Source organism: Eleutherodactylus coqui, chromosome 10 (assembly GCF_035609145.1).
Source record: "Eleutherodactylus coqui strain aEleCoq1 chromosome 10, aEleCoq1.hap1, whole genome shotgun sequence".
NCBI classification, from domain to species: Eukaryota; Metazoa; Chordata; class Amphibia; order Anura; family Eleutherodactylidae; genus Eleutherodactylus; species Eleutherodactylus coqui.
This window is the reverse complement of record NC_089846.1, coordinates 34,117,550-34,143,322: the sequence shown is the minus strand read 5'-3', so window position 1 is coordinate 34,143,322 and position 25,773 is coordinate 34,117,550. Positions and strand designations below refer to the sequence as shown.

The window sequence follows — 25,773 nt, the reverse complement described above, 5'->3', positions numbered from 1 at the left end:
AATAGAATGGCTTTTTCTTCTAATTTATAAGGAGAATATGCTAGCCCCTAGGGAACTGCGAGTCCCTTTTAAATCTGCCTTACCCAAAAATGACACATTCACTGGTGAATGGCAGGTGATGTTAAATACTTTTACTAATCTGATGATCATAAGGTTGATAGAAAAAAGAAAAGACCTGGCCATTTCATCGCTCCACTTAATTCTTTCCAACATTCATTTTTATTAATTTATGGACTTTCATCCACAACATTATACTCATATAATAGAAATACCCAGAATGTTCCGAAAAATGTATAAACTTATTAGAGATTATTCAGATTACAAAAACCAACAATACTTCCCTAGTGAATATAAAAAAACTTATAAACTAGCGCATAAAGATAATTATCGGTATGTATCAACAATATAATCTCAGATCCCTACATGCAAGACTCTAACCTTGCTTCACAGAGCTTCGAACAGAAAATCCTGAGTTCACCCGGATCTTCCCCTCACCACCAAACTTTCTAGTATTGGAAAACTCAGATATTCAAGAATCCATGGCATCATGCAGTATAGGAATATCCACAAAATCCCAACAGGAATGGAACACTGCTATTAACTAGACGTCTGCCAGTATAACCAATGAGAAAATTCATTTTTTTAGGGGCGCACACCAGAGAATGGATAGCGCAAGCACTTAAACCAGACATCATACCCACAAGAAAAAAAAAACACTGCGCTAATTATCACACCATCAGTCACCAGGTCGAAAATTCATCAATTCTATCCGCCATTAACACCAAAAACACCCATGATAAAAAAAAAACAAAAACCATCACCAGCGGAGGAGAGGGAAAAGCGGAGGGAAGAGAAACAAAAGTCATAAGAGCTACCAGGAAGAGTTCAATCAGACTCAGAAAATAAAGTCCGATGTTCCCTGCCTTTGGTTTGTGCAAGCACACTGTCCCACAGACCGAGTGAAATAAGGTTTATATTAAATATGGAAAGCAGCGTGCATTCCATGGAACAAACGCGCACGTGACGTCTCTCACACGGGGATTCTCCTCCCCGTCTGTGATAGAGGCAGGGACACACGGCTTCCTCCGCTAGTAAGTACACGAATATTATTTCCGAAATGCGTTGCCTAAAGGACTTTGTTTAAAAAAAATTATGACAAAGCCATACATCTGAATGGATTTTTGAACGGATCGGTAGTCACATTCACAGGAGCGCGGAGCCTTTTCCTTCCTTCCCAGTGATCTTACCCTACAGAGTTGCGGTCAATGGTGGTCATCCATTGGTGAGTGCTGTTTGCCTATTTTTAAAGTTGGATTTTGCTTCTTTATCATTTGAAAAGAGGTCGGCCATGTTTGAAAGTTTTGTACGATAGTTGGACAAAAGATCTTTTTTTGAAAGAATGTTCCCGGAAAGATCTTTGTCGATTGCTCATTGTCACTGAACTTATATAGCCAGTTTGAACAACTGTAACTGTTAATATGGACCACATTGAATATAGTTCCATCTGCGAAACAATTGTTCACCAGACGATTGTTCATTCAATGAAAGGCCAACTGTCAATCCACTTGTATCTAATGTGTATGGCCACCCTAAAGGTATGTTTACATTATGTTTACAGGTTCCTTCATAGTTTATGTCTAAAATTCCGAAACAGGATTGGGGCAGAACTCATGGATGGAACCTATCTGTGGTATTGTAGAAAGGTACTTGAATGGAACACAATAGACTTCCATGTCAGCAGCTTTCTAAAACAGAGACCTACTGGCCTCCACTTTAGCAGCTTTCTACACTGCTACTTTTCCACAAAGCAGATTGTCCCAATACCATTTTTGAGATTTGAAATGGAAAGTGGGACAGAACACATGGATGGAACCTGAAAACATAGTGTTAACCTACTACAGCCTGGAAATACAGGATAAGTATTTCTTTTACTTTTAATTAAATTTAGTACTTTTATGCTATGAAATAATGCTATGAAATAACAAAAATTATCCCAACTATGTCATACCGTACATTTGAAATACATTTGTAAAATATAACCTGTGACTTGTCATCTCTGCTCATTATTAATATTTATATGCATATTAAGAACCCGATGCTTATTAGCACCAAAATTAGACATTTTATGTACAGTATTTTCTAAAAATATATTTTGTACTGTATATATCACTTATTGTTTATATATATATATTGTGGGAGAATTATCTCACGTAGAGCGCGGGGTTGCAGTGTGAGCGGCAGTCAGGGACCACACCAAGATATAAAGTCCATACAGGCTTGGCCTGTGTTTATTAGAAGGCGTGAAAATGAACAAAATACAGGCATAAACCAAAATCCTGCTTATCCAGCACCTTCCATACAGAGTTCGTCCCTGACTATACGGAAGGCTTGTTGCAGCCGCATAAAAACCACACGCTTGTGCAAAAGTCCAGTTTGTCCCTTGGTAAGGGATAAGGCGTCTCACAAGACCAGCAGCTTCCAGCATCTAGCTGCCACTGACCTCTCCTCTGTCTGCCTCTTTGCAGACTTTATGGACTGGGTTAATTACCCAGCCTCTACACCTGGGGAGCTTGCCTCCCCCTAGTAAGACCTGGAGTGGAGGGGGTGAAATGGACAGCCCCACTACCAAGCCTGCCATCCATTCCAAAAAAAAAACAGGCCCAAACATGTTTTACAAAAAAAAAAATCTCCAGCAACTAACTGCTGGAGATCACGTCACTCCCTGATTTTTCCCATGTCTCATGCAGTGAGACACGGACTCCCCTCATTCCTAATGGGCGTAATGCCTGAACCCAGGCGGATTATAGCGACTGCCCAGAGTTAACCCCTTCATTCAATGTCTCACTATATATATATATATATATATATATATATGTTGACAGATATAACTTATTAACTTTTAACCCCCCCCCCATGATACTCCGCTAAATAAGTGAATCAATGAATAAAGGTGGAAATTATTGGCATGTCAGCACGTGTCTTCCCTTGGTTTTCTGTTTACTATTTTAGGGCTATTCTAAATCGAAATCCAAAGTTATAATTAGCCCTTGTTAACACTTCTCCTGTATTGTCAAGACTTATCCCTTTCTGTTATTTTTAGTTTCCCCAAACGATTTGCGTCATCTTGGATATAATACCAGGTTGTGTTGACAAACGGGCGCATGCATTCAATGATCTTGTTTAAGTCAAGAAACCTTTCTATAAAAACTCGTCATTTTTAAAAAAAACTTTGAGGCTTGGGATTCTGCGCATTTTTCTAATTCCAGTCTTTCCATTCTCAGAATATATTTTAATTGCTGTAGTATATCTGATATTGTCGGGGATTTGGCTCATAGCCAATTTTCAGCAAACACCTTTTTCCTTATTAAAGAATGGTATCATACCAGAGTTTCTAGTGTGACTAGGGAGATACACAAACCTGTGGTGTTAACTGTATAGTCAATCCCCCAAGGTCACACAATAGTATTTGTGTCTCCATCTAAAAAGTTTTAATTTTAGGACAGTGCCAGATACCAAGCATAAAATCGGATTTTGGCTGGGAGCATCTCAAGCATGCCTACAATCTGGCAGGGCTTTTGGGACACAGGGGATGTCGAAGCCGTATATTGCTCCATGCATGATTTTAAAGTAAGTTTCCCGCCATCTTTCGTTTGTTAAGCCTTTCCTTACGGCGATCCATCCTTCAAGTATCCCTTGAGATATCTCAGGATCCTGGTGCTCCCGCACCCATCTCTTCCACAGTGAAGCATTGTCTAATACTGCCCACCCCTCCCTGCATCTAGCGTATAGATCAGAATAGAGTGTCTCTGTAAGGATGCTCGTATGAGTAAGTCTATTGGGTTGATTATCGCCTCTTTAGAGACATCGGCAAGCCTATTGAGTAAGAAGCTCCATAATTGTGCATACGGCAAAAAGTGAGATGCAGGCAGATCATATATTTCACACATCTACCTTAACACTCTGTATCTAGGTTCCTCCTGGTGGAGAAGGTGTTGAACCGTCATAATAACTCTGCTATTCCACAATTCAAACATTTTATTGTCTTTACCCTCCCTGAACTCTCGATGTTCTCATAGATCCATATCTTTTAACAATTTGAAAGGAAGTCCGGAGGCTTTATGAGTTATTTTCCAAGCGGCAATAGTATCTCTTGCCATAGTGGAGTGTTTAACCCCCAGTAGGAGGTTAGAGAATCCTACATGGAAGAGGGCCACCTCAATGGCTAGCATTTTGTAATCCATCACTGGCGCCTCTTTCTCTAAGAGGTTATCAGTAGAGATGAGCGAGCACCAAAATGCTCGGGTGCTCGTTACTCGAGACGAACTTTTCGCGATGCTCGAGGGTTCGTTTCCACTAACGAACCCCATTGAAGTCAATGGGCGACTCGAGCATTTTTGTATATCGCCGATGCTCGATAAGGTTTTCATTTGTGAAAATCTGGGCAACTCAAGAAAGTGATGGGAACGACACAGAAACGGATAGGGCAGGCGAGGGGCTACATGTTGGGCTGCATCTCAAGTTCCCAGGTCCCACTATTAAGCCCTAATAGCGGCAAGAGTGGGCCCCCCTCCCAACAATTTTAACTTCTGAAAAACCCTCATTAGCAAGGCATACCTTAGCTAAGCACCACACTACCTCCAATAAAGCACAATCACTGCCTGCATGACACTCCGCTGCCACTTCTCCTGGATTAACATGCTGCCCAACCCCCCCGCACGACCCAGTGTCCACAGCGCACACCAAAGTGTCCCTGCGCAGCCTTCAGCTGCACTCATGCCACACGCTGGCCTCATAGCCACACCACCCTCATGTCTATTTATAAGTGCGTCTGCCATGAGGAGGAACCGCAGGCCCTCTTTAAAAGGGGCGGGGCGATAGCCCACAATGCTGTACAGAAGCAATGAGAAATCCAATCCTGTGCCACCTCCATCAGGAGCTGCACACGTGGGCATAGCAACGGGGAACCCATGTGCCACACACTATTCATTCTGTCAAGGTGTCTGCATGCCCCAGTCAGACCGGGGTTTTTTATAAATAGTCACAGGCAGGTACAACTCCGCAATGGGAATTCCGTGTGCACCCACAGCATGGGTGGCTCCCTGGAACCCACCGGTGGTACATAAATATATCCCATTGCAGTGCCCATCACAGCTGAGGTAACGTCAGGTTTAATGCAGGTGGGCTTCGGCCCACACTGCATTCCCCAGTCAGACTGGGGTTCTTTAGAAGTAGACACATGCAGTTACAACTCCGTGTGGACCGACAGCATGGGTGGGTCCCAGGAAGCCACCGGCGGTACATAAATATATCCCATTGCATTGCCCATCACAGCTGAGGTAACATCCGATTAAATGCAGGTGGTCTTCGGCCCTCACTGCATGCCCCAGTCTGACCGGGGTTTTTAATACATAGACACTGGCAGGTACAACTCCCTTATGTGAAGTCCCTGTGGACCCACGGCATGGGTGGCTCCCTGGAACCCACCGGTGGTACATAAATATATCCCATTGCATTGCCCATCACAGCTGAGGTAACGTCAGGTTTAATGCAGGTGGGCTTCGTTAGACACAGGCAGTCACAACTCCGTGTGGACCGACAGCATGGGCGGGTCCCAGGAAGCCACCGGCGGTACATAAATATATCCCATTGCAGTGCCCTGGACAGCAAAGCTAACGTCAGATTAAATGCAGGTGGGCTTCGGCGGTACATTAATGTATCCTATTGCAGTGCCCTGCTCAGCAGAGCTAACGTCACATACAATACAGGTGTGCTTCGGCCCACAGTGCATGCCCCAGTCAGAGTGGTAATATGTACCTTAACAGTAACCGCGTTGGTGGGAATGTGGTGGCGACTGCGGACCTAGTAGCGCGGTTTTATTTAGTTGGTTTTCAGAATGCGGCCAGGATTAAGTGGGCCATGGCGGGGGGATGGTGGGGGGGGGGCACTCTTGTTGTGTCGGTAAAGGTGAAATTCTTGGACTGCCACCAGACGGACCTATGCAAAGGTATTTGCCAAGAATGTTTTCATTGTTGGAGGAGGAGGGGGATGTTTTTGAGGCACTACGTGTCGTCTCAACGTGTCCGTGGTTATATGCACCTTAACAGTAACCGCGTTGGTGGGAAATGGCCTCGCCACCATCATGTCTTTGGGAGGCCTTCGTTTCCACACCCCAGTGACATAGCATTAGCAGCGGTATAGGTAGAGCCCAGAATTAGTAACATTTCAGCGGTAGCATTAGAGACAGGCCCCAGTAACATATCACTAGCAGCAGTATAGGGGGAGCACAGTATTAGTTCCATTTCAGTAGTAGTAGCAGTCCAGACAGGCCCCAGTAACAATTCCGAAGCAGCAGTATAGGGGGAGCACAGTATTAGTTCCATTTCAGTAGTAGTAGCAGTCTAGACAGGCCCCAGTAACATATCACTAGCAGCAGTATAGGGGGAGCACAGTATTAGTTCCATTTCAGTAGTAGTAGCAGTCAAGACAGGCCCCAGTAACAATTCCGAAGCAGCAGTATAGGGGGAGCACAGTATTAGTTCCATTTCAGTAGTAGTAGAAGTTAAGACAGGCCACAGTAACATTCCCGTTGCAGCAGTTTAGGGAGATAACAGTCTCTTGCACATTTCAGTAGTTGCAGTATAGACAAGGCCCCAGTTACATTTATGCAGCAAAAGTGTAGGCCAACCCCACACACCTTGCTGTACCATGAGTGCAGGCGAAGCCCATAAAAATTACTAGGATTACACTGTAGGCGAGGGCCCCAAAAAATTGGTGTACCAACAGTACTAATGTACCTCAGAAAAATTGCCCATGTCCAACCAAGAGGGCAGGTGAAACCCATTAATCGCTTTGGTTAATGAGGCTTAATTTGTACCTAGGCCTGGAGGCAGCCCAGTTAAAATAAAAATTGGTTCAGGTGCAAGTTTCAACGCTTTAATGAGAATTGAAACGTATAAACATTGTTTACTAAAGTCATATGACTGAGCCTTGTGGGCCTAAGAAAAATTGCCCGTTCGGCGTGATTACGTGAGGTTTCAGGAGGAGGAGCAGGAGGAGGAGGATGAATATAATACACAGATTGATGAAGCTAAAAGGTCCCCGTTTTTGATGGTGATAGAGAACGATGCTTCCATCCGCGGATGCAGCCTACGTATTGTTTAGGTATCGCTGCTGTCCGCTGGTGGAGAAGAGAAGTCTGGGGAAATCCTGGCTTTGTTCATCTTTATGAGTGTAAGCCTGTCGGCACTGTCGGTTGACAGGCGGGTACGCTTATCCGTGATGATTCCCCTAGCCGCACTAAACACCCTATCTGACAAGATGCTAGCCGCAGGACAAGCAAGCACCTCCAGGGCATACAGCGCAAGTTCAGGCCACGTGTCCAGCTTCGACACCCAGTAGTTGTAGGGGGCAGAGGCGTCACGGAGGACGGTCGTGCGATCGGCTACGTACTCCCTCACCATCCTTTTACAGTGCTCCCGCTGACTCAGCCTTGACTGGGGAGCGGTGACACAGTATTGCTGGGGAGCCATAAAGCTGGCAAAGGCCTTGGAGAGTGTTCCCCTGCCTGCGTTGTACATGCTGCCTGATCTCTGCGCCTCCCCTGCTACCTGGCCCTCGGAACTGCGCCTTCTGCCACTAGCGCTGTCGGATGGGAATTTTACCATCAGTTTGGACGCCAGGGTCCTGTGGTATAGCATCACTCTCGAACCCCTTTCCTCTTCGGGTATGAGAGTGGAAAGATTCTCCTTATACCGTGGGTCGAGCAGTGGGTACACCGAGTAATCCGTAGAAGCCAGAATGCGTTAACGCGAGGGTCACGAGAAAGGCATCCTAACATGAAGTCCGCCATGTGTGCCAGCGTACCTGTACGCAACACATGGCTGTCCTCACTAGGAAGATCACTTTCAGGATCCTCCTCCTCCTCCTCCTCCTCAGGCCATACACTCTGAAAGGATGACAGGCAAGCAGCATGGGTACCCTCAGCAGTGGGCCAAGCTGTCTCTTCCCCCTCCTCCTCATGCTCCTCCCCCTCCTCCTCCTCCTCCTCAATGCGCTGAGATATAGACATGAGGGTGCTCTGACTATCCAGCGACATACTGTCTTCCCCCACCTCCGTTTCCGAGTGCAAAGCGTCTGCCTTTATGCTTTGCAGGGAACTTCTCAAGAGGCATAGCAGAGGAATGGTGACGCTAATGATTGCAGCATCGCCGCTCACCATCTGGGTAGACTCCTCAAAGTTTCCAAGGACCTGGCAGATGTCTGCCAACCAGGCCCACTCTTCTGTAAAGAATTGAGGAGGCTGACTCCCACTACGCTGCCCATGTTGGAGTTGGTCTTCCACTATAGCTCTACACTGCTCATAGAGCCTGGCCAACATGTGGAGCGTAGAGTTCCACCGAGTGGGCACGTCGCACAGCAGTCGGTGCACTGGCAGATTAAACCGATGTTGCAGGGTCCACAGGGTGGCAGCGTCCGTCTTCGACTTGTGGAAATGTGCGCTGAGCCGGCGCACCTTTCCGAGCAGGTCTGAGAAGCGTGGGTAGCTTTTCAGAAAGCGCTGAACCACCAAATTAACACACGACCATGCCCGGTTGGAGGCTCAGCGGCGCAAGCCAGCGGTCGGTCTGCTCTGTCAGACCCTGCAGCAGTTCGTGGGCCGTGTGCCTCTTCTCTCCTAAGCTGAGTAGTTTCAGCACGGCCTGCTGGCGCTTGCCCACCGCTGTACTGCCACGCCGCGCGACACCGACTGGTGACGACGTGCTGCTGCTGACACATCTTGATTGCGATACAGAGGTTGCGTAGGAGGAGGAGGAGGGTGGTTTAGTGGAGGAAGCATACACCGCCGCAGATACCAGCACTGAGCTGGGGCCCGCAATTCTGGGGGTGGGTAGGACGTGAGCGGTCCTAGGCTCTGACTCGGTCCCAGCCTCCACTAAATTCACCCAATGTGCCGTCAGGGAGATATAGTGGCCCTGCCCGCCTGTGCTTGTCCACGTGTCTGTAGTTAAGTGGACCTTGGCAGTAACTGTGTTGGTGAGGGCGCGTACAATGTTGCGGGAGACGTGGTCATGCAGGACTGGGACGGCACATCGGGAAAAGTAGTGGCGACTGGGAACCGAGTAGCACGGGGCCGCCGCCGCCATCATGTTTTTGAAAGCCTCCGTTTCCACAACCCTATACGGCAGCATCTCCAGGCTGATCAATTTGGCTATGTGCCCGTTTAACGCTTGAGCGTGCGGGTGCGTGGTGGTGTACTTGCACTCAAATAGTTGCGCTAGCGACGGCTGGACGCTGCGCTGAGAGACATTGCTGGATGGGGCCGAGGACAGCGGAGGTGAGGGTGTGGGTGCCGGCCGGGAGACGGTAGTGCCTGTGTCCTGAGAGGGGGGTTGGATCTCAGTGGCAGGTTGCGGCACAGGGGGAGAGGCAGCGGTGCAAACCGGAGGCGGTGAACGGCCTTCGTCCCACCTTGTGGGGTGCTTGGCCATCATATGTCTGCGCATGCTGGTGGTGGTGAGGCTGGTGGTGGTGGCTCCCCGGCTGATCTTGGCGCGACAAAGGTTGCACACCACTGTTCGTCGGTCGTCTGCACTCTCAGTGAAAAACTGCCACACCTTTGAGCACCTCGGCCTCTGCAGGGTGGCATGACGCGAGGGGGCGCTTTGGGAAACAGTTGGTGGATTATTCGGTCTGGCCCTGCCTCTACCCCTGGCCACTGCACTGCCTCTTCCAACCTGCCCTGCTGCTGCACTTGCCTCCCCCTCTGAAGACCTGTCCTCAGTAGGCTTAGCAAACCAGGTGGGGTCAGTCACCTTATCGTCCAGCTGCTCTTCCTCTGAATCCTCTGTGCGCTCCTCCCTCGGACTTACTGCAATTACTACTACCTGAGTGATAGACAACTGTGTCTCATCGTCATCATCCTCCTCACCCACTGAAAGCTCTTGAGACAGTTGCCGGAAGTCCCCAGCCTCATCCCCCGGACCCCGGGAACTTTCCAAAGGTTGGGCATCGGTCACGACAAACTCCTCCGGTGGGAGAGGAACCATTGCTGCCCATTCTGGGCAGTGGCCCGAGAACAGTTCCTGGGAGCCTGCCTGCTCCTCAGAATGTGTCATTGTAATGGAGTGAGGAGGCTGGGAGGAAGCAGAAGCAGCAGCCAGAGGATTCAGAGTTGCAGCAGTGGACGGCGTAGAAGTCTGTGTGGTCGATAGATTGCTGGATGCACTTTCTGCCATCCACGACAGGACCTGCTCACACTGCTCATTTTCTAATAAAGGTCTACCGCGTGGACCCATTAATTGTGAGATGAATCTGGGGATCCCTGAAATTTGCCTCTCTCCTAATCCCGCAGCAGTTGGCTGCGATACACCTGGATCAGGAGCTCGGCCTGTGCCCACACCCTGACTTGGGCCTCCGCGTCCTCGCCCGCGTCCACGTCCTCTAGGCCTACCCCTACCCCTCAGCATGCTGTATTACGAGTAGAGCAGAAACAGAACGCTGTAATTAAATGTGCCGCTTATTGGCCTGTGGTTGGAGGCTGACTTCACTTACGGAACGCACAGCAGAGCCAGCAAACAATTTTGCGCACGCCTGCACTGTGACGTAGGTGCGTATGACTCAGCTAGTGGAATTCACAGCGTAGAAGCAGTCAAGTGGCCAAAGGCCACTAGTAGGCCCTAAGTATTTAGCTTCTATTTTTTTAAATGCAGAGCTGGTACAGCAGACAGATACTGTAGGCAGCATATATTATGTATACTGTTTCCCTCTGGCGGGATGACGGCGGTGATGTAACGGAGACAGCAGAGCCAGCAAAGAATTTTGCGCACGCCTGCACTGTGACGTAGGTGCGTATGACTCAGCTGGTGGAATTCACAGCGCAGAAGCAGTCAAGTGGCCAAAGGCCAGTAGTAGGCCCTAAGTATTTTGCTTCTATTTTTTTACATGCACAGCTGGTACAGCAGACAGATACTGTAGGCAGCGTATATTATGTATACTGTTTCCCTCTGGCGGGATGATGGCGGTGATGTAACGGAGACAGCAGAGCCAGCAAACAATTTTGCGCACGCCTGCACTGAGACGTAGGTGTGTATGACTCAGCTAGTGGAATTCACAGCGCAGAAGCAGTCAAGCCTGCTGTAACGCTTAGCTGCGTATTAATTAGGACTACTACCCCCAGCAGACACGCAGTACACTGAAGACGGTCACAGGCAGCCCAAATATACTATTTTTCCCCATTTTTTTAAAAAAGCCCACTGCCTATATAGCCAGTATACCTCTTTCTCTGCCTCACCAGTACTGCCCCTATACTCTGTAAAATGACTGCAGACTGAGGACGCAATGCTCTGCACGCCCGATATACAAAAAAAAAATGTGCAACACTGCTCACAGCAGCCTGCACAGTACTGCACACGGTCAGATGTGGCCCTAAGAAGGACCGTTGGGGTTCTTGAAGCCTAATATAACTCCTAACGCTCTCCCTATAGCAGCTCCGGCATCAGCAGCACTTTCCCTGATCTCTGTCAGAATGCATCTGTGGCGAGCCGCAGGCGGGGCAGATTTTAATACTCGGGTGTCACCTGATCTCCCCAGCCACTCACTGCAGGGGGGTGGTATAGGGCTGGAACATCACAGGAGGAAGTTGTAATGCCTTCCATATCTTTCTATTGGCCAGAAAAGCGCGCTAATGTCTCAGAGACGAAAGTGAAAGTAACTCGAACATCGCGTGGTGCTCGCCTCTAGTAACGAGCATCTCGAACACGCTAATACTCGAATGAGCATCAAGCTCGGACGAGTGCGCTCGCTCATCTCTAGTTATCAGTCTCTGGTGTTGTAGGAGAAGAAGGGGGCATATTCCTAATTTGTAGCGCTATGAACTGGCGTTGATTTTGGAATCAATTTGGGGTTGGTATCCAGTTGCTTTGCCTTAGATCAACTCATTCTAAGGATAAAATCCTCCATGCAGTGCTGTATTAGGTGTATATTGCACTGGAGTGGTATCTTGGGGTGGAGCTTTGAACTTGCTGTACTATACCAGGGATTAGCTCTCAGCATGTCAATATATTAGATCATTGGGTTCATAACTCTCTGGGCGAAGCTGTGCCCCTCAACTTGTCATGGTGATCAATTCCATATATTTAATACAGGATGTTTCTGTAGCATCCTAGCCAAGGCTGCAGCCACTCTCATACACTCCCCTCCTGCTTTTCTCTCTTTTCCGCTCTGATATAGCAGAGTTGATTTTGTCGCAGTGAGTTAACCCTTATGCTCGGCAGCTTGCTGCTTCACCCCCAGTGAGCATCACACCTGCTAACGGGTTTTAGTCCTGTTACTGCAGCTCTCCTCCTGTAATTCTACTGTCACCGGACTTTATTATAGCCTATTTTGTGGCTTTATGAGGACGTCTCCCCTGCAGGGACTCTTTCTCTACTGTTTCCCCTTGCTTGTAATGTCTGCGGTCAGCCTGAGGAAGATAGCAGTGCAGGTGGGGGTGCTCTCCCACAGCTTTACAGCTCCTCTGACAGGCAGCTGATTACAGAGCAGCAGCAGTCCCTCTCTCTTCCTGGAGCCAGGCAGGCAGAAGCAGCGCTGAGTGAGAACTCTGGTGCCCCAACTTGTCAGGCTGCACTCAGCGGCCGGTGGCCTGGAAAACGCTGACTGCATTCTATGGAGGGTAGCGCCACACAGCTGTTCCTCACTCCTCTCTGCTGGTACCCAGCAGGGCTGTCGCTATGCCAGCAGGGGGTGCAGAACGCCCAGCGTCTGTGTTAAGGTTGTTTTCTGGAGCGGTGGGATCAGAGCTGTTACTCACTGCTCCTCACTCCATGGCACTCCATACATATTTCTCATGTGTTTTTTTTTCTCTGGTAACATCAAATTTATTGTTGTCGCTGTTAGCTGTTTAGTCATTGACAACCCTCTGCGACCCTAAAGGCGAGCTCCCTACATGTTTTTCGGTTTTGCATGACTTCTTTCAGTTGTGTGCGATCCATGCCAGTATCAGCTCTGACAGTATCAGCCATCGTGTGCTTTGGCAGCCAGGTCTTCTTTTGCCACTGATCTGTCCAAGCATTATAGATTTTTCCAGCGACATGGCCAAAATACGTGAGTCACACCATCTTCCCCTTAATTTATTACTTGCATGATAAAAAGTTACACAGATCCATCATGTCAATGACATATGGACAAGCACAGCTCCCATTAATTTCAATGAGAGCTACAGAAAGTTTAGAGCAGCGGCTATTGCTCTGACCTCAGTGTATCACAGCTGTGACAATGGGTGCTGCCCTTCAATTTATAACCATAGGCATTGGCTATAATAATATTTCCACACTGACAATATTGCAAACATATTCTGACTTCAAACACGGTGTCAAATTGGACGATATAAGACCCAAAGGTCAACATTCTGCAACTTTGAATTTTATGAGTTCTCGTTTCTCCAAGTTTGAGTTAAAGAGGACCTGTGCTGTTTTTATTTTTGCTGTAGCCCTCCGTTTTTAATCCACAACAGCTTCCATTACTTTCGGAGCCAGTTACTAGTTCACTGTCAAGTTGGCAGTCTCCGCAGATGATGCGTAGATGGATAAGGGTGCAAGTTTAGCTACTAAAGTAAGCCTAACAGCCAGCCCCCTGCTAGGATATTGCTGATGATGAAAGCGGGGGAGAAAGACCCAAACTACACGAGCTGCGTTGGAACTGGGCCAGTGGTGGAGGGCCACTCTACGGGAGAGAGAAAAAATAAGAAGAAAAAGAGTGTCAAGAGATCTTATACATCAAAAAACGACAAAGAAGAGAAGGCAAAAAGCACAGGAGGTTGCGGAAGATACTCAACCCAGAACAAGAGAATGTAAATGTACCCATGGAACATTTCGATTTGTTTTCCAATAGAATGGTAGAGTTGGAAGGGACCTCAAGGGTCATCGGGTCTCACCCCCTGCTCCATGCTGGATCACTAAATCATCCCAGACAGATGTCGGTCCAGCCTCTGTTTGAAGACTTCCATTGAAGGAGAACTCACCACCACTTTACTTGATGTCAACAAATTTTCACGCCTTTTGACTTAACACAGTCATTTCTTTAGCCAAGAAACCAGTGAACATGACAGCCTGGTTGGAAGATAAAAATGAATTTTTGGGTTTGACATTCCAAGAGCAAGTTTCTCTATTGAATGTATTACCAGTAGAGCGAAAAAAATCATCAATGCAGATTGTAAAGTATTCAGACTGTTGATTTCCCTTTACGTAATACTTTGTATTATCCTATTCATTCAAGGGTAGAAGCTATTGATAACTTTCAGGCAGCTGTAGAAAGAGACCTCATTAAATTATATGACTCTACTAGAAGTAGAGAAATATAACATAATTTGTCGTATCAACAAAGGTTAGCTCTAACTGAATTAAAAATAATAGCAATATAATCAGACAAAGGAGTTGCCATTATAGTGTTAGATAGGGAGCTATATAGGAACTTGGCATTGGAAGTCCCGGAGGACAATAGCACTTACAGGAAATTAGCCAATAATCCAGTGGAACATTTATTTAAATTGAACTTACAAATATCATTGAGGAAGGTGTTAATTTAGGCAACTTCAATGATAAGCAGGAAAAACACCTGTTGAACATTCTGTCATACATATTTGCCTATGATCCATAAGTCATTCAATAGAACACCATTGTGTCCTATAATTGCTGCCACTGGGTCTCTAAATGAAAATATATATGAATGAGTGGATATTTTCATAGAATGGTTGAGCTGGAAGGGACCTCCAGGGTCATTGGGTCCAACCCACTGCTCAATGCAGGATCACTAAATCATCCTAGACAGATGTCTGTCCAGCCTTTGCTTGAAGACTTCCATTGAAAGAGAACTCACCACATCCCGTGGCAACCTGTTTTATTACAACCACTGGTACAGAGAACGGAAAGTTACATTAAGTATACTAAGCAGGTGTTGGAGGTCTACCAGGATTTTGAATGGCTAACATGTGACATCAAAGCTCTATATCCCAGCAAACCACATAATATAGCATTAACAGCACAAGTTTTCCACTTATAGAATTACAGCGAATTTGGCTGTGAATTGAAAGAATACATTATTACGGTAGTTCGATATTTATTAGAGCGCAATTACTTTATCTTTGATCAGCGGTAGAGATGAGCGAGCATACTCGCTAAGGACAATACTCGCTCGAGTACCTGCCCGCTCGGAAGAAAAGAGTTGCCGGAGGGAGAGAGAAATCTCCCCTCTGTTCAACCCTGCTCTACCCCGCCGCTCCCCGCCCCCCGCCGGCACCCGAATCTTTTCTTCTGAGCGGGCAGGTACTCGCTAAGGACAATGCTTGCTTGAGTAATTGTCCTTAGCGAGTATGCTCGCTCATCTCTAATCAGTGGTATTATTTATAGATTCGTGGATTAGCTATGGGGGGCCAAATTCTCTCCATCTCTTGGTCATTTGGTTGTTTCTTGGTGGGATGAAAAGAATATATTCTCAAATAATAATCGGTATCTCCGTCACTTTCACTGGTATGGTCGTTGACGAAGCCAATTTGGACGGAGATACCAACCAAATATCCAATTTTGTCTCCTTTTTGAATTGGAATGGTGCTAATCTACAGTTTCTTAAGATTTCTCTCAACATTTTATAAACTTTTTGGGTATTACATGAAGTGGAACTTCTGAACTAGAACGTGTAATTACAACACCCTACCGCAAAGATACAGCTAGGAATAGCATCCTTATTGCCTCCAGTAGTCATCCACCACATACATCAAAATCTATACCAGTGGTGGATCTCATAAGCGAACATATTCAAGCACTGTGGTTTTTGACACACAAGAAGAGTCAATTACAAATAGATTCGCCAAACAAGGTTATCCAGGTTGGGTTTTAACTAGAGCTAAGCATATAGTTTCAGGGTACCGGTAGAGAATCTCTTTTTTGTTCAAAATGGACTATAAGCAACCCCCCCCCCCCCCCCCCCCCATAAAATGTCTAATATAAATTTACAGCACAGAATATAAACTGGTTGTGAATATTGTTAGGAAAAACTTTGGAGTGCTGTTCCAAGATGAGATACTAACAGATATTTTAAGTAGAGATGAGCGAGCATACTCGCTAAGGACAATTACTCCAGTGAGTATTGTCCTTAGCGAGTACCTGCCCGCTTGGAAGAAAAGATTCGGGTGCTGGCGCGGGTGAGCGGTGAGTTACAGGAGTGAGCAGGTGAGAGCGGGAGGGTGGGGGTGGGGGGAGAGAGAAAGATCTCCCCTCCGTTCCCCCCTGCTCTCCCCGCCGCTCCCCGCCCCCCGCCGACACCCGAATCTTTTCTGAGTGGGCAGGTACTCGCTAAGGACAGTGCTCGATCGAGTAATTGTCCTTAGCGAGTATGCTCGCTCCTCTCTAATTTTAAGTAAAGGGTGCCTTTTATAGCAAGGAGGGGACGCACCCTAGAATTATTCATCATCAAACCTCTAAACACATAATATAAGAGAAATAATGTGGTTGCACCATAATGGAAATATAAAGTGCGGGAGAAATGTTTGGAAGGCATGCAGGTTCACGTTTACACTGAACAGATTTACCAATGCAGAAGGCACACTTTTTTGATATTAGCTATAACATAAATTGCAACAGTGAATATGTTGTATATATCATTGAATGCTTGGCGTGCCAGTTAAAGTATGTGGGGTGACCACCAGACAATTAAGACATGGAATACTTCAACACATTTCTGGCATAAATAATGGGGAAGCTAAACACATATCGGGAGCTGCTGAGCACTTTATCTCCCAGCATAATCGTGATCTTACCTTCTTCCGACACTGTGGTATTGAAAGGGTTTTTAACCCCATACGTGGAGGTGATAGAAAGAGAAAGCTGTTACACAGACATGTTTTTTGGACTTTTGAGTTGCACACTAGATTTCCATCTGACTTAAATTATAAGGACTATTTATTATACAGGGGGAATATGAAGGGGTGGGGGGAGTTTTTTTTTTTTTTTACCCTGTCCTCTCATATCTACTGACACTCACGGTGTTAATGAAACATTTACATATCATATGATCTGTATTGTTTAATTGGGTAGTAGAGATGAGTGAGCATACTCGCTAAGGACAATAACTCGATCGAGCATTGTCCTTAGCGAGTACCTGCCCACTCGGAAGAAAAGGTTCGGCTGCCGACACGGGGGAGAGGTGAGTTGCGGCAGTGAGCAGGGGGGAGCAGGGGTAGAGTGGGAGAGAGAGCTCTCCCCTCCGTTCCTCCCCGTTCTCCCCCACTGCTCCCTCCCCGCCGCCAGCAGCCGAATCTTGACTTCCGAGCGGGCAGGTACATGCTAAGGGCAATGCTCGATCGAGCATTATCCTTAGCAAGTACCTGCCCGCTCGGAAGAAAAGGTTTGGGTGCCGGCGCGGGTGAGAGGTGAGTTGCGGCAGTGAGCAGGGGAGAGAGAGAGATCTCCCCTCCATTCCTCCCTGCTCTCCTCCGCTGCTCCCTGCCCGCCGACGGCAGCCGAATCTTTTCTTCCGAGCGGGCAGGTACTCGCTAAGGGCACTGCTCGATCGAGTAATTGCCCTTAGCGCGTATGCTCGCTCATCTCTATTGGGTAGTATTGCTTTAAAAACGGAGTTTTTTTTATTCACTTGTATGGCATGATTATGAGTGGAAACGCTGGAAAGACATATGCTCTGTTATTATCACACTACCTGGATCATTTTTATGATGAAATGAATGAAAGTTAATTTTTAACAGAACTGCTCGATTTGTATAAAGAGAATTTGAATACACGTATATTTTCCTCCCTGGATATCCTCTTTAAACGTGGCTCCTAAAGTCACTCCAAATTGAATGTAGCTCGCAAGATATAAAAGGTTGGAGACTTCTGGGCCTATTAGTTTTATCTGCATTGGGAGCACGGTTTTGACACAGTGAACACCCATTCAAGTGCTTTTCCTTTTCAGCTTTTTTTGTCTTATAGTAAGAAGCCAATTTAAAAAAAAAGTTTATTTTATGTTACATGTGGCTGTACAGTAGATCAGTATTCCTCAGAGTTGTTCAACAAATGATGGAAAAATCTGAAAACAGTGACTGAAGACTGATCAATCAATTGCTTCTACTATTTAAGCTATAGTAATATGAGTACGGATCTGTATCTGTAATATGCTGCCTTTTATATAGCGATCCGCTTTAAGAGAACCTAAACTTTCAGGCTACTTTATAGAATAAGCTGCCATGTGTGTACTTGAATAATAACCCCATTTCTGGTTATTACATGATTTGTATTCTCCATTAACAACAGTTTTTTTTCTCTGCAAGCTGTATTTTTACTTTTCTCTGAGCTAGTGGGTGTAGTCTAGCTGCTATATTGCGCTCTATATAGTGCACATGGAGAAAACAGCAGATTCTGTTCTCTAATTCTCTATGAGGGCAGCTTCACTCAAGTATACGCACAAGTACGCTCACCTCAGCGAGACGTGTTTGTGTATGAACAAGGTTTTTGAGGTAGATTTTGCATGTGTATCGGAGCATAATATTTACTTTTTGTACACGCAGGGCCAATTTACATACATGTGCAACACACCGCTTCTGTGAATTAAAAGGCTATTTAGCCTAATGAGGTCCAGATGTGTTATTTATTTCACAGAATTGTGCAGTGTATTGCTTATTTGCATGCATATTGAGTGCGTACTAGTGCACCTCCCATAGACTTCTATGGGGCCCTTGGTGTGCAAATACGCAGGAAAATAGAGAAGGACCTTTTTTTGTGCACGCACAAAATGCAAGGGCAAATGCTCATGAGAACGAACCCATTGAAATCAATGGGTTCTATTCTCTGTTTTACACGTGTATATTTACACACGCAAAAACACGCAGAAATTTGTATGTGTTAAGGCTTCTTCACACAATAACTTCATCATGTATGACTGTGTACTAAGATATCATTTCAGTATCTGTAATACAGTAAATAACTCACCATTAGCTGCTGCAGTACTAGTGTAAGTCTCTCTTACTCCCCTCCCATCTCTCTTCTCTCCTAAGGCCCCCTGTCCACGGGCATTGCGGTATCCTGCGGCGGATGTCCACCACGGAAGTCGACGCTCGGGAGCAGGAGCCGCAGATGGATCTCCGCTGTCAGCCTAATCTAAAAGATAGGCTGACCTCTGAGAATCACGGCAATTCGCAGCATGCTGCGAATTGCTGTCCGCGAGCTGAGAATTGCAATTATTCTCTGCTTGTGGACACGGTGCCGACACTTTCCATAGCAATGCAATGGAAAGCTTCAGAGTGCATGATTTGCCGGCGATTTACCGCCGGGGAAATCAAGGCTGTGGACAGGGGGACATAGACTTCTAGGGGCAGCATTAGTCATCACCATTCTTCACTTCCTATTCTCCATTTTGTTATCTCTGATACTAGAGAAAACCAATTCACTACAAGCAGTTGACAGCTAATTAGAAAGAAGGAAGAGACCCCTAGATGCGGGCGCTTAAAGCCTCATGCCCACGGGGAAATTAAGAATTAAAATCCAGAACGTTTTTCCCGCACACGGATACGCGCCCCATAGGGATGCATTAGACACCTGCAGGTAGTTAAATACCTGCAGGTGTCATTTTTCCCTGCAGGCGCGGGTCCCGCGTGCAGAAAAAAATCCGGACATGCTCCATTTTAGTGCGGGTCTCCCGCAGGCTTCTATTGAAGCCTATGGAAGCCTTCCGGATCCACGAGAGACCCGTACCAGAATTAAACTCACCTGCTCCGGATGATGCGGTTCTTTCCTTCTTCGCGGCCGGATCTTCTTTCTACGGCTTGCCGGATGTGCACGGCGCATGCGCGCAGCACGCAGCCGGCGTGCCGAGCACATCCGCCAGGCCGAAAAAAGAAGATCCGGACGCGAAGAAGGGGAGACACGCATCGCCCGGAGCAGGTGAGTTTATTCTTATTTTTAGGCATCATGTCCGCGGGGCAGGAGGGACCCGCTACGGATTCTACATATAGAATCCGCGGCGGGCCTGATTTTCCCCGTGGACATGAGGCCTTAAAGTACTTTTTCAGCACCAAAAAAAACATAATTTTAAATAATTTGCAATTTTGCTAGTTATCACATAAACAGAAGTTGTTTGTAAAGTTAGTGATCATTTAAATAGCACTTACATTGCTAAATAGTTGATCTTCCATTCAAAGTCGAGTTTCAATGCAATAAAAAAGACCGATTCCAAGTATTATTAATGGATCTCCCATCTCTTTTTTTACAGGACTGCCGGTCTTTATTGTAAGCGTGACCTTGGCAACCTCTTTTAATAAGTATTTGGCAGACACTCACTGCTGGCTGAATGTTCATAGTGACATTATCTGGGCATTTGTCGGACCCGTCCTCTTTATACTAACGGTATGTTTGTGTATTCATAAGCCATTTTCAGTTTCTGATGGAAGTAATGTTAAAATGTACGAATTTGTCAAATATCAGCAGAATAAGCTGTATAGAATAAAACAATTAATCAGTACCTACATTTTGTATTAATTGCTTGTTTTGACATGAAATAGCCAAATTAGCGCTCAACAGAATCTACGTTTTGTTCTTTGTACAAGTTGAACAATTTTTTTTTCTACCTCTGCTAAAGAATGATGTGTTCCGGGGTTTTGTTCCATAAGATTGAAATGAAAAGTTTACAATGAAAGCAGAAAGTCATTTGGTGAAGTGAATGTCTTATTTAGAATAAGAAAGCATCTGCTGTAATCAGTGAGCAGTTTTGTGCTATTTTGTTATTTTTTTCTGTCTCATTGTTGCATATTTTTACCACTTTATGTTTTAAATTTCTTGACATTTAAAGCAAAATCCTGTTTAGAATACCATCAGTAGCGTATATAGATGAATAGGCCCTATAGCACTAGCGTCCTACTGACCCACATCTATAGGCCCCTCACTAGCCAAGCCAGGAACCTACTGCACACTGATGAGGGGCAAACACCCAGAAACAGCTGTCTGTGTATGTTTTTTTTGGCTTTGGCTCCCAATTCCCAGTCATTGTTACAAGACTTGTCTAAAAAGTCTAACATTGACTTGCAGAAATGCTGCCTTTCAATAGGTGGCGCTGCAGAAGTATTGTTCTATCTTCCCAGTCTATTACTTGTTGATCCTCCTACTTCTCAGTTGCAGCAGAAAAGACTTGTGGCTCTTGGGCTGCTTTCCTTCTTCCCTTATTTGCTAATGCTAAAGGTCACACAAGCTATGGAAACAAGAAGGGGCAATCTGAGATGCCTCCCGCCAATCCTTCATGGGTTCCTTAGAAGACCTGTGTATTTACTATATGCGATAAGAAATGCCCCTTTTGATTAAAGGAAGTGTGTCACCCAAATATGGACCAGTATTTACATATTCTACAAGGCTTATGTAAATGAGCTGCAATCCATTTCACGAGTTATCTTGTCCTAATAATTAGCGCTGTAGACGTCAATAATTAGTCAAGGGTAGTGAGTGTAGAGGACTAAAGGCTGGTTTAGACACAACGATTATTGCTCAAAAAATCTTTTGATTGATTTTCGTGTGATAATCGTTGTGTTCTCTAACAGCGCAAGGTGATCGCTCAAACGTTGAGCGATCACCTTGCGCTCCATGCAGAGGATGCAGAAGACAAGCGGGGTTGTACAGCCGAGCGCTCATTGCCAGGTATGGAGAACAGAGCTGGATTGCTCTGTTCTTCATACCCAGCCTGTCATCAGGGAGCGAGATACAGCTGAAACACTAGTATCAGCTGTATCCCACTGTGAATTCCAGATAACTGATCGCTGATCTTTCAGTATTATGTATGTTTAGTTATTTAGAAGTCACTATTGTATCTGACACTATTTGACCGCACTTTGGTGTAAAATATTTAGAGAGCTTAGGAATTAATGGCTAGCACTAGAGATGAGCGAACGTGTTCGTCCGAACTTGATATCCGTGCGGATATTAGGGTGTTCGGGATGTTCGTTATTCGTAACGAACACCATGCGGTGTTCGGGTTACTTTCACTTCCTTCCCTGAGACGTTAGTGCGCTTTTCTGGCCAATTGAAAGACAGGGAAGGCATTACAACTTCCCCCTGCGTTGTTCAAGCCCTATACCACCCCCCTGCAGTGAGTGGCTGGGGCGATCAGGTGTCCGCCTAATATAAAAGTCGGCCCCTCCCGCGGCTCGCCTCAGATGCCTTGTGAGTTAGATGAGGGACAGTGCTGTTTGTACCGGAGCTGCTGTAGGGAAAGAATTGGTAGTTAGTGTAGGCTTCAAGACCCCCAAAGGTCCTTATTAGGGCCACTGATAGCTGTGTGTTGGCTGCTGTTAGCAGTGGCAATTTTTTTCCCCCTCAAAATCGGCTCTGCAGAGCGTTGCACCCGGCATTAGGGACAGAAGTGCTGCATAGGCAGGGAGAGTGTTAGGAGTGAGTGTAGCCTTCAAGAACCTCAACGGTCCTTTCTAGGGCCATATTTAACCGTGTGCAGTACTGTGCTGGCTGCTGTTAGCTGTGCTGCATATTTTTTTTCTTCTCAAAATCGCCTCTGCAGAGCATTGCACCCTCCATTGATACTGCAGGGAAAGAATTGTGTAGGCAGGGCCACAACACAGTTATTATTCATTGAATATACGCAGTGCGGCCCTTTTGCTTGTAAAACAAGTGAAAAAAATTCTATTTGACCTGCCTCTGTCCGTCCTAAGGGCCGTGGACACGTGTCGGCTGCGTGTGCAACGTTTAAAAATCAGACGCACCCAGCTACGTTTTACTCCTGGCTTCGCCATTTGCTTTCCTTAATTTGGAAAAAAAAATACCTGCTCTGCCAGAGTTATAATAACTCTGCTACCCTCAAGTTCTGTGCCACATTAGCAGGGCCACAGCACAGTTATTAAACTTCTCATGTTCATTGAATGTACGCAGTGCTGCCTTTTGGTGGAAAAAAACTGAAAATAATTCTATTTGTCCTGCCTCTGTCCGTCCTAAGGGCGGTGGACACGTGTCGGCTGCGTGTGCAACGTTTAAAAATCAGACGCACCCAGCTACGTTTTACTCCTGGCTTCGCCATTTGCTTTCCTTAGTTTGGAAAAAAAAATACCTGCTCTGCCAGAGTTATAATAACTCTGCTACCCTCAAGTTCTGTGCCACATTAGCAGGGCCACAGCACAGTTATTAAACTTCTCATGTTCATTGAATATACGCAGTGCTGCCTTTTGGTGGAAAAAAACTGAAAATAATTCTATTTGTCCTGCCTCTGTCCGTCCTAAGGGCGGTGGACACGTGTCGGCTGCGTGTGCAACGTTTAAAAATCAGACGCACCCAGCTACGGTTTACTGCTGGCTTCGCCATTTGCTTTCCTTAATTGGGAAAAAAAATACCTGCTCTGCCAGAGTTAATAACTCTGCTACCCTCACGTTCTGTGACACATTAGCAGGGCCAGAGCACAGTTATTAAACTTAGATTATTCATTCACTAGAGGCAGTGGGGCCTTTCGTTTTCAAAAAAGGGAAAAAATTATATTTGACCTGCAGTCTTGCGCCAATTTATTTCCTGCCTGTGAAATCAAATCACTGGTAATACAGCATGCTGAGGGGTAGGGGTAGGCCTAGAGGAGGTGGACGCGGCCGAGGACGCGGAGGGCCAAGTCAGGGTGTGGGCACAGGCCGAGCTCCTGATCCAGGTGTGTCGCAGCCGACTGCTGCGCGATTAGGAGAGAGGCACGTTTCTGGCGTCCCCACATTCATCGCCCAATTAATGGGTCCACGCGGGAGACGGTTATTAGAAAATGAGCAGTGTGAGCAGGTCCTGTCCTGGATGGCAGAAAGTGCTTCGAGCAACCTATCGTCAACACGCAGTTCTGCGCCGTCCACTGCTGCAAATCCGAATCCTCTGTCTGCTGCTCCTCCTTCCTCCCAGCCTCCTCACTCCACTACAATGACACCTGCTCAGGAGCGGGAACACTCCCAGGAACTGTTCTTGGGTCCCTGCTTAGATTGGGCAGCAGCGGTTCCTCTCCCACCAGAGGATTTATCGTCACTGATGCCCAACCATTCGAAAGTTCCCGGGGTCCGGGGGAAGAGGCTGGGGACTTCCGCCAACTGTCTCAACAACTTTCTGTGGGTGAGGAGGACGATGACGATCAGACACAGTTGTCTTGCAGTAAGGTAGTAGTAAGGGCAGTAAGTCCGAGGGAGCAGCGCACAGAGGATTCGGAGGAAGAGCAGCAGGACGATGAGGTGACTGACCCCACCTGGTGTGCAACGCTTACTCAGGAGGACAGGTCTTCAGAGGGGGAGTCAAGGGCATCAGCAGGGCAGGTTGCAAGAGGCAGTGCGGTGGCCAGGGGTAGAGGCAGGGCCAGACCGAATAATCCACCAACTGTTTCCCAAAGCGCCCCCTCGCGCCATGCCACCCTGCAGAGGCCGAGGTGCTCTAAGGTCTGGCAGTTTTTCACAGAGACGCCTGACGACCGACGAACAGTGGTGTGCAACCTTTGTCGCGCAAAGCTCAGCCGGGGAGCCAACACCAACAGCCTCACCACCACCACCATGCGCAGACATATGATGGCCAAGCACCCCACAAGGTGGGACGAAGGCCGTTCAGCGCCTCCGGTTTGCACCCCTGCCTCTCCCCCTGTGCCCCAACCTGCCACTGAGATGCAACCTCCCTCTCAGGACACAGGCACTACCGCCTCATGGCCTGCACCCACACCCTCATCTCCGCTGTCCTCGGCCCCATCCAGCAGTGTAGATCAGCGCACCGTCCAGCCGTCGCTTGCGCAACTGTTGGAGCGCAAGCGCAAGTACGCCGCCACGCACCCGCACGCTCAAACGTTAACCGTCCGCATAGCAAAATTCATCAGCCTTGAGATGCTGCCGTATAGGGTTGTGGAAACTGAGTCCTTCAAAAGTATCATGGAGGCGGCGGCCCCGCGCTACTCAGTTCCCAGTCGCCACTACTTTTCCCGATGTGCCGTCCCAGCCCTGCACGACCACGTCTCCCGCAACATTGTACGCGCCCTCACCAACGCGGTTACTGCCACGGTCCACTTAACAACGGACACGTGGACAAGCACAGGCGGGCAGGGCCACTACATCTCCCTGACGGCACATTGGGTGAATTTAGTGGAGGCTGGGACAGAGTCAGAGCCTGGGACCGCTCACGTCCTACCCACCCCCAGAATTGCGGGCCCCAGCTCGGTGGTGGTATCTGCGGAGGTGTATGCTTCCTCCACTAAAGCACCCTCCTCCTCCTCCTCCTCTGTCTCGCAATCAAGATGTGTTAGCAGCAGCATGTCGCCAGCAGTCGGTGTCGCGCGGTGTGGCAGCACAGCGGTGGGCAAGCGTCAGCAGGCCGTGCTGAAACTACTCAGCTTAGGCGATAAGAGGCACACGGCCCACGAACTGCTGCAGGGTCTGACACAGCAGACCGACCGCTGGCTTGCGCCGCTGAGCCTCCAACCGGGCATGGTCGTGTGTGACAACGGCCGTAACCTGGTGGCGGCTCTGCAGCTCGGCAGCCTCACGCACGTGCCATGCCTGGCCCACGTCTTTAATTTGGTGGTTCAGCGCTTTCTGAAAAGCTACCCATGCTTGTCAGACCTGCTCGTAAAGGCGCGCCGGCTCTGCGCACATTTCCGCAAGTCCCACACGGACGCTGCCACCCTGCGCACCCTGCAACATCACTTTAAGCTGCCAGTGCACCGACTGCTGTGCGACGTGCCCACATGGTGGAACTCTACGCTCCACATGTTGGCCAGGCTCTATGAACAGCGTAGAGCTATAGTCGAATA

At 47.3% G+C, this 25,773-nt stretch overlaps 1 protein-coding gene across 1 annotated transcript in view; it reads left to right on the top strand.

The window, feature by feature from the left end:
- ADGRD2 (adhesion G protein-coupled receptor D2) overlaps nucleotides 1-25,773 on the top strand; it is a 248,331-nt gene that overhangs the window by 114,716 nt on the left and 107,842 nt on the right. Inside the window, exon 17 of the mRNA XM_066582034.1 lies at nucleotides 20,251-20,384. Coding sequence (XP_066438131.1) covers nucleotides 20,251-20,384 — 134 coding nt within the window. The remainder of the gene's footprint in view (nucleotides 1-20,250; nucleotides 20,385-25,773) is intronic.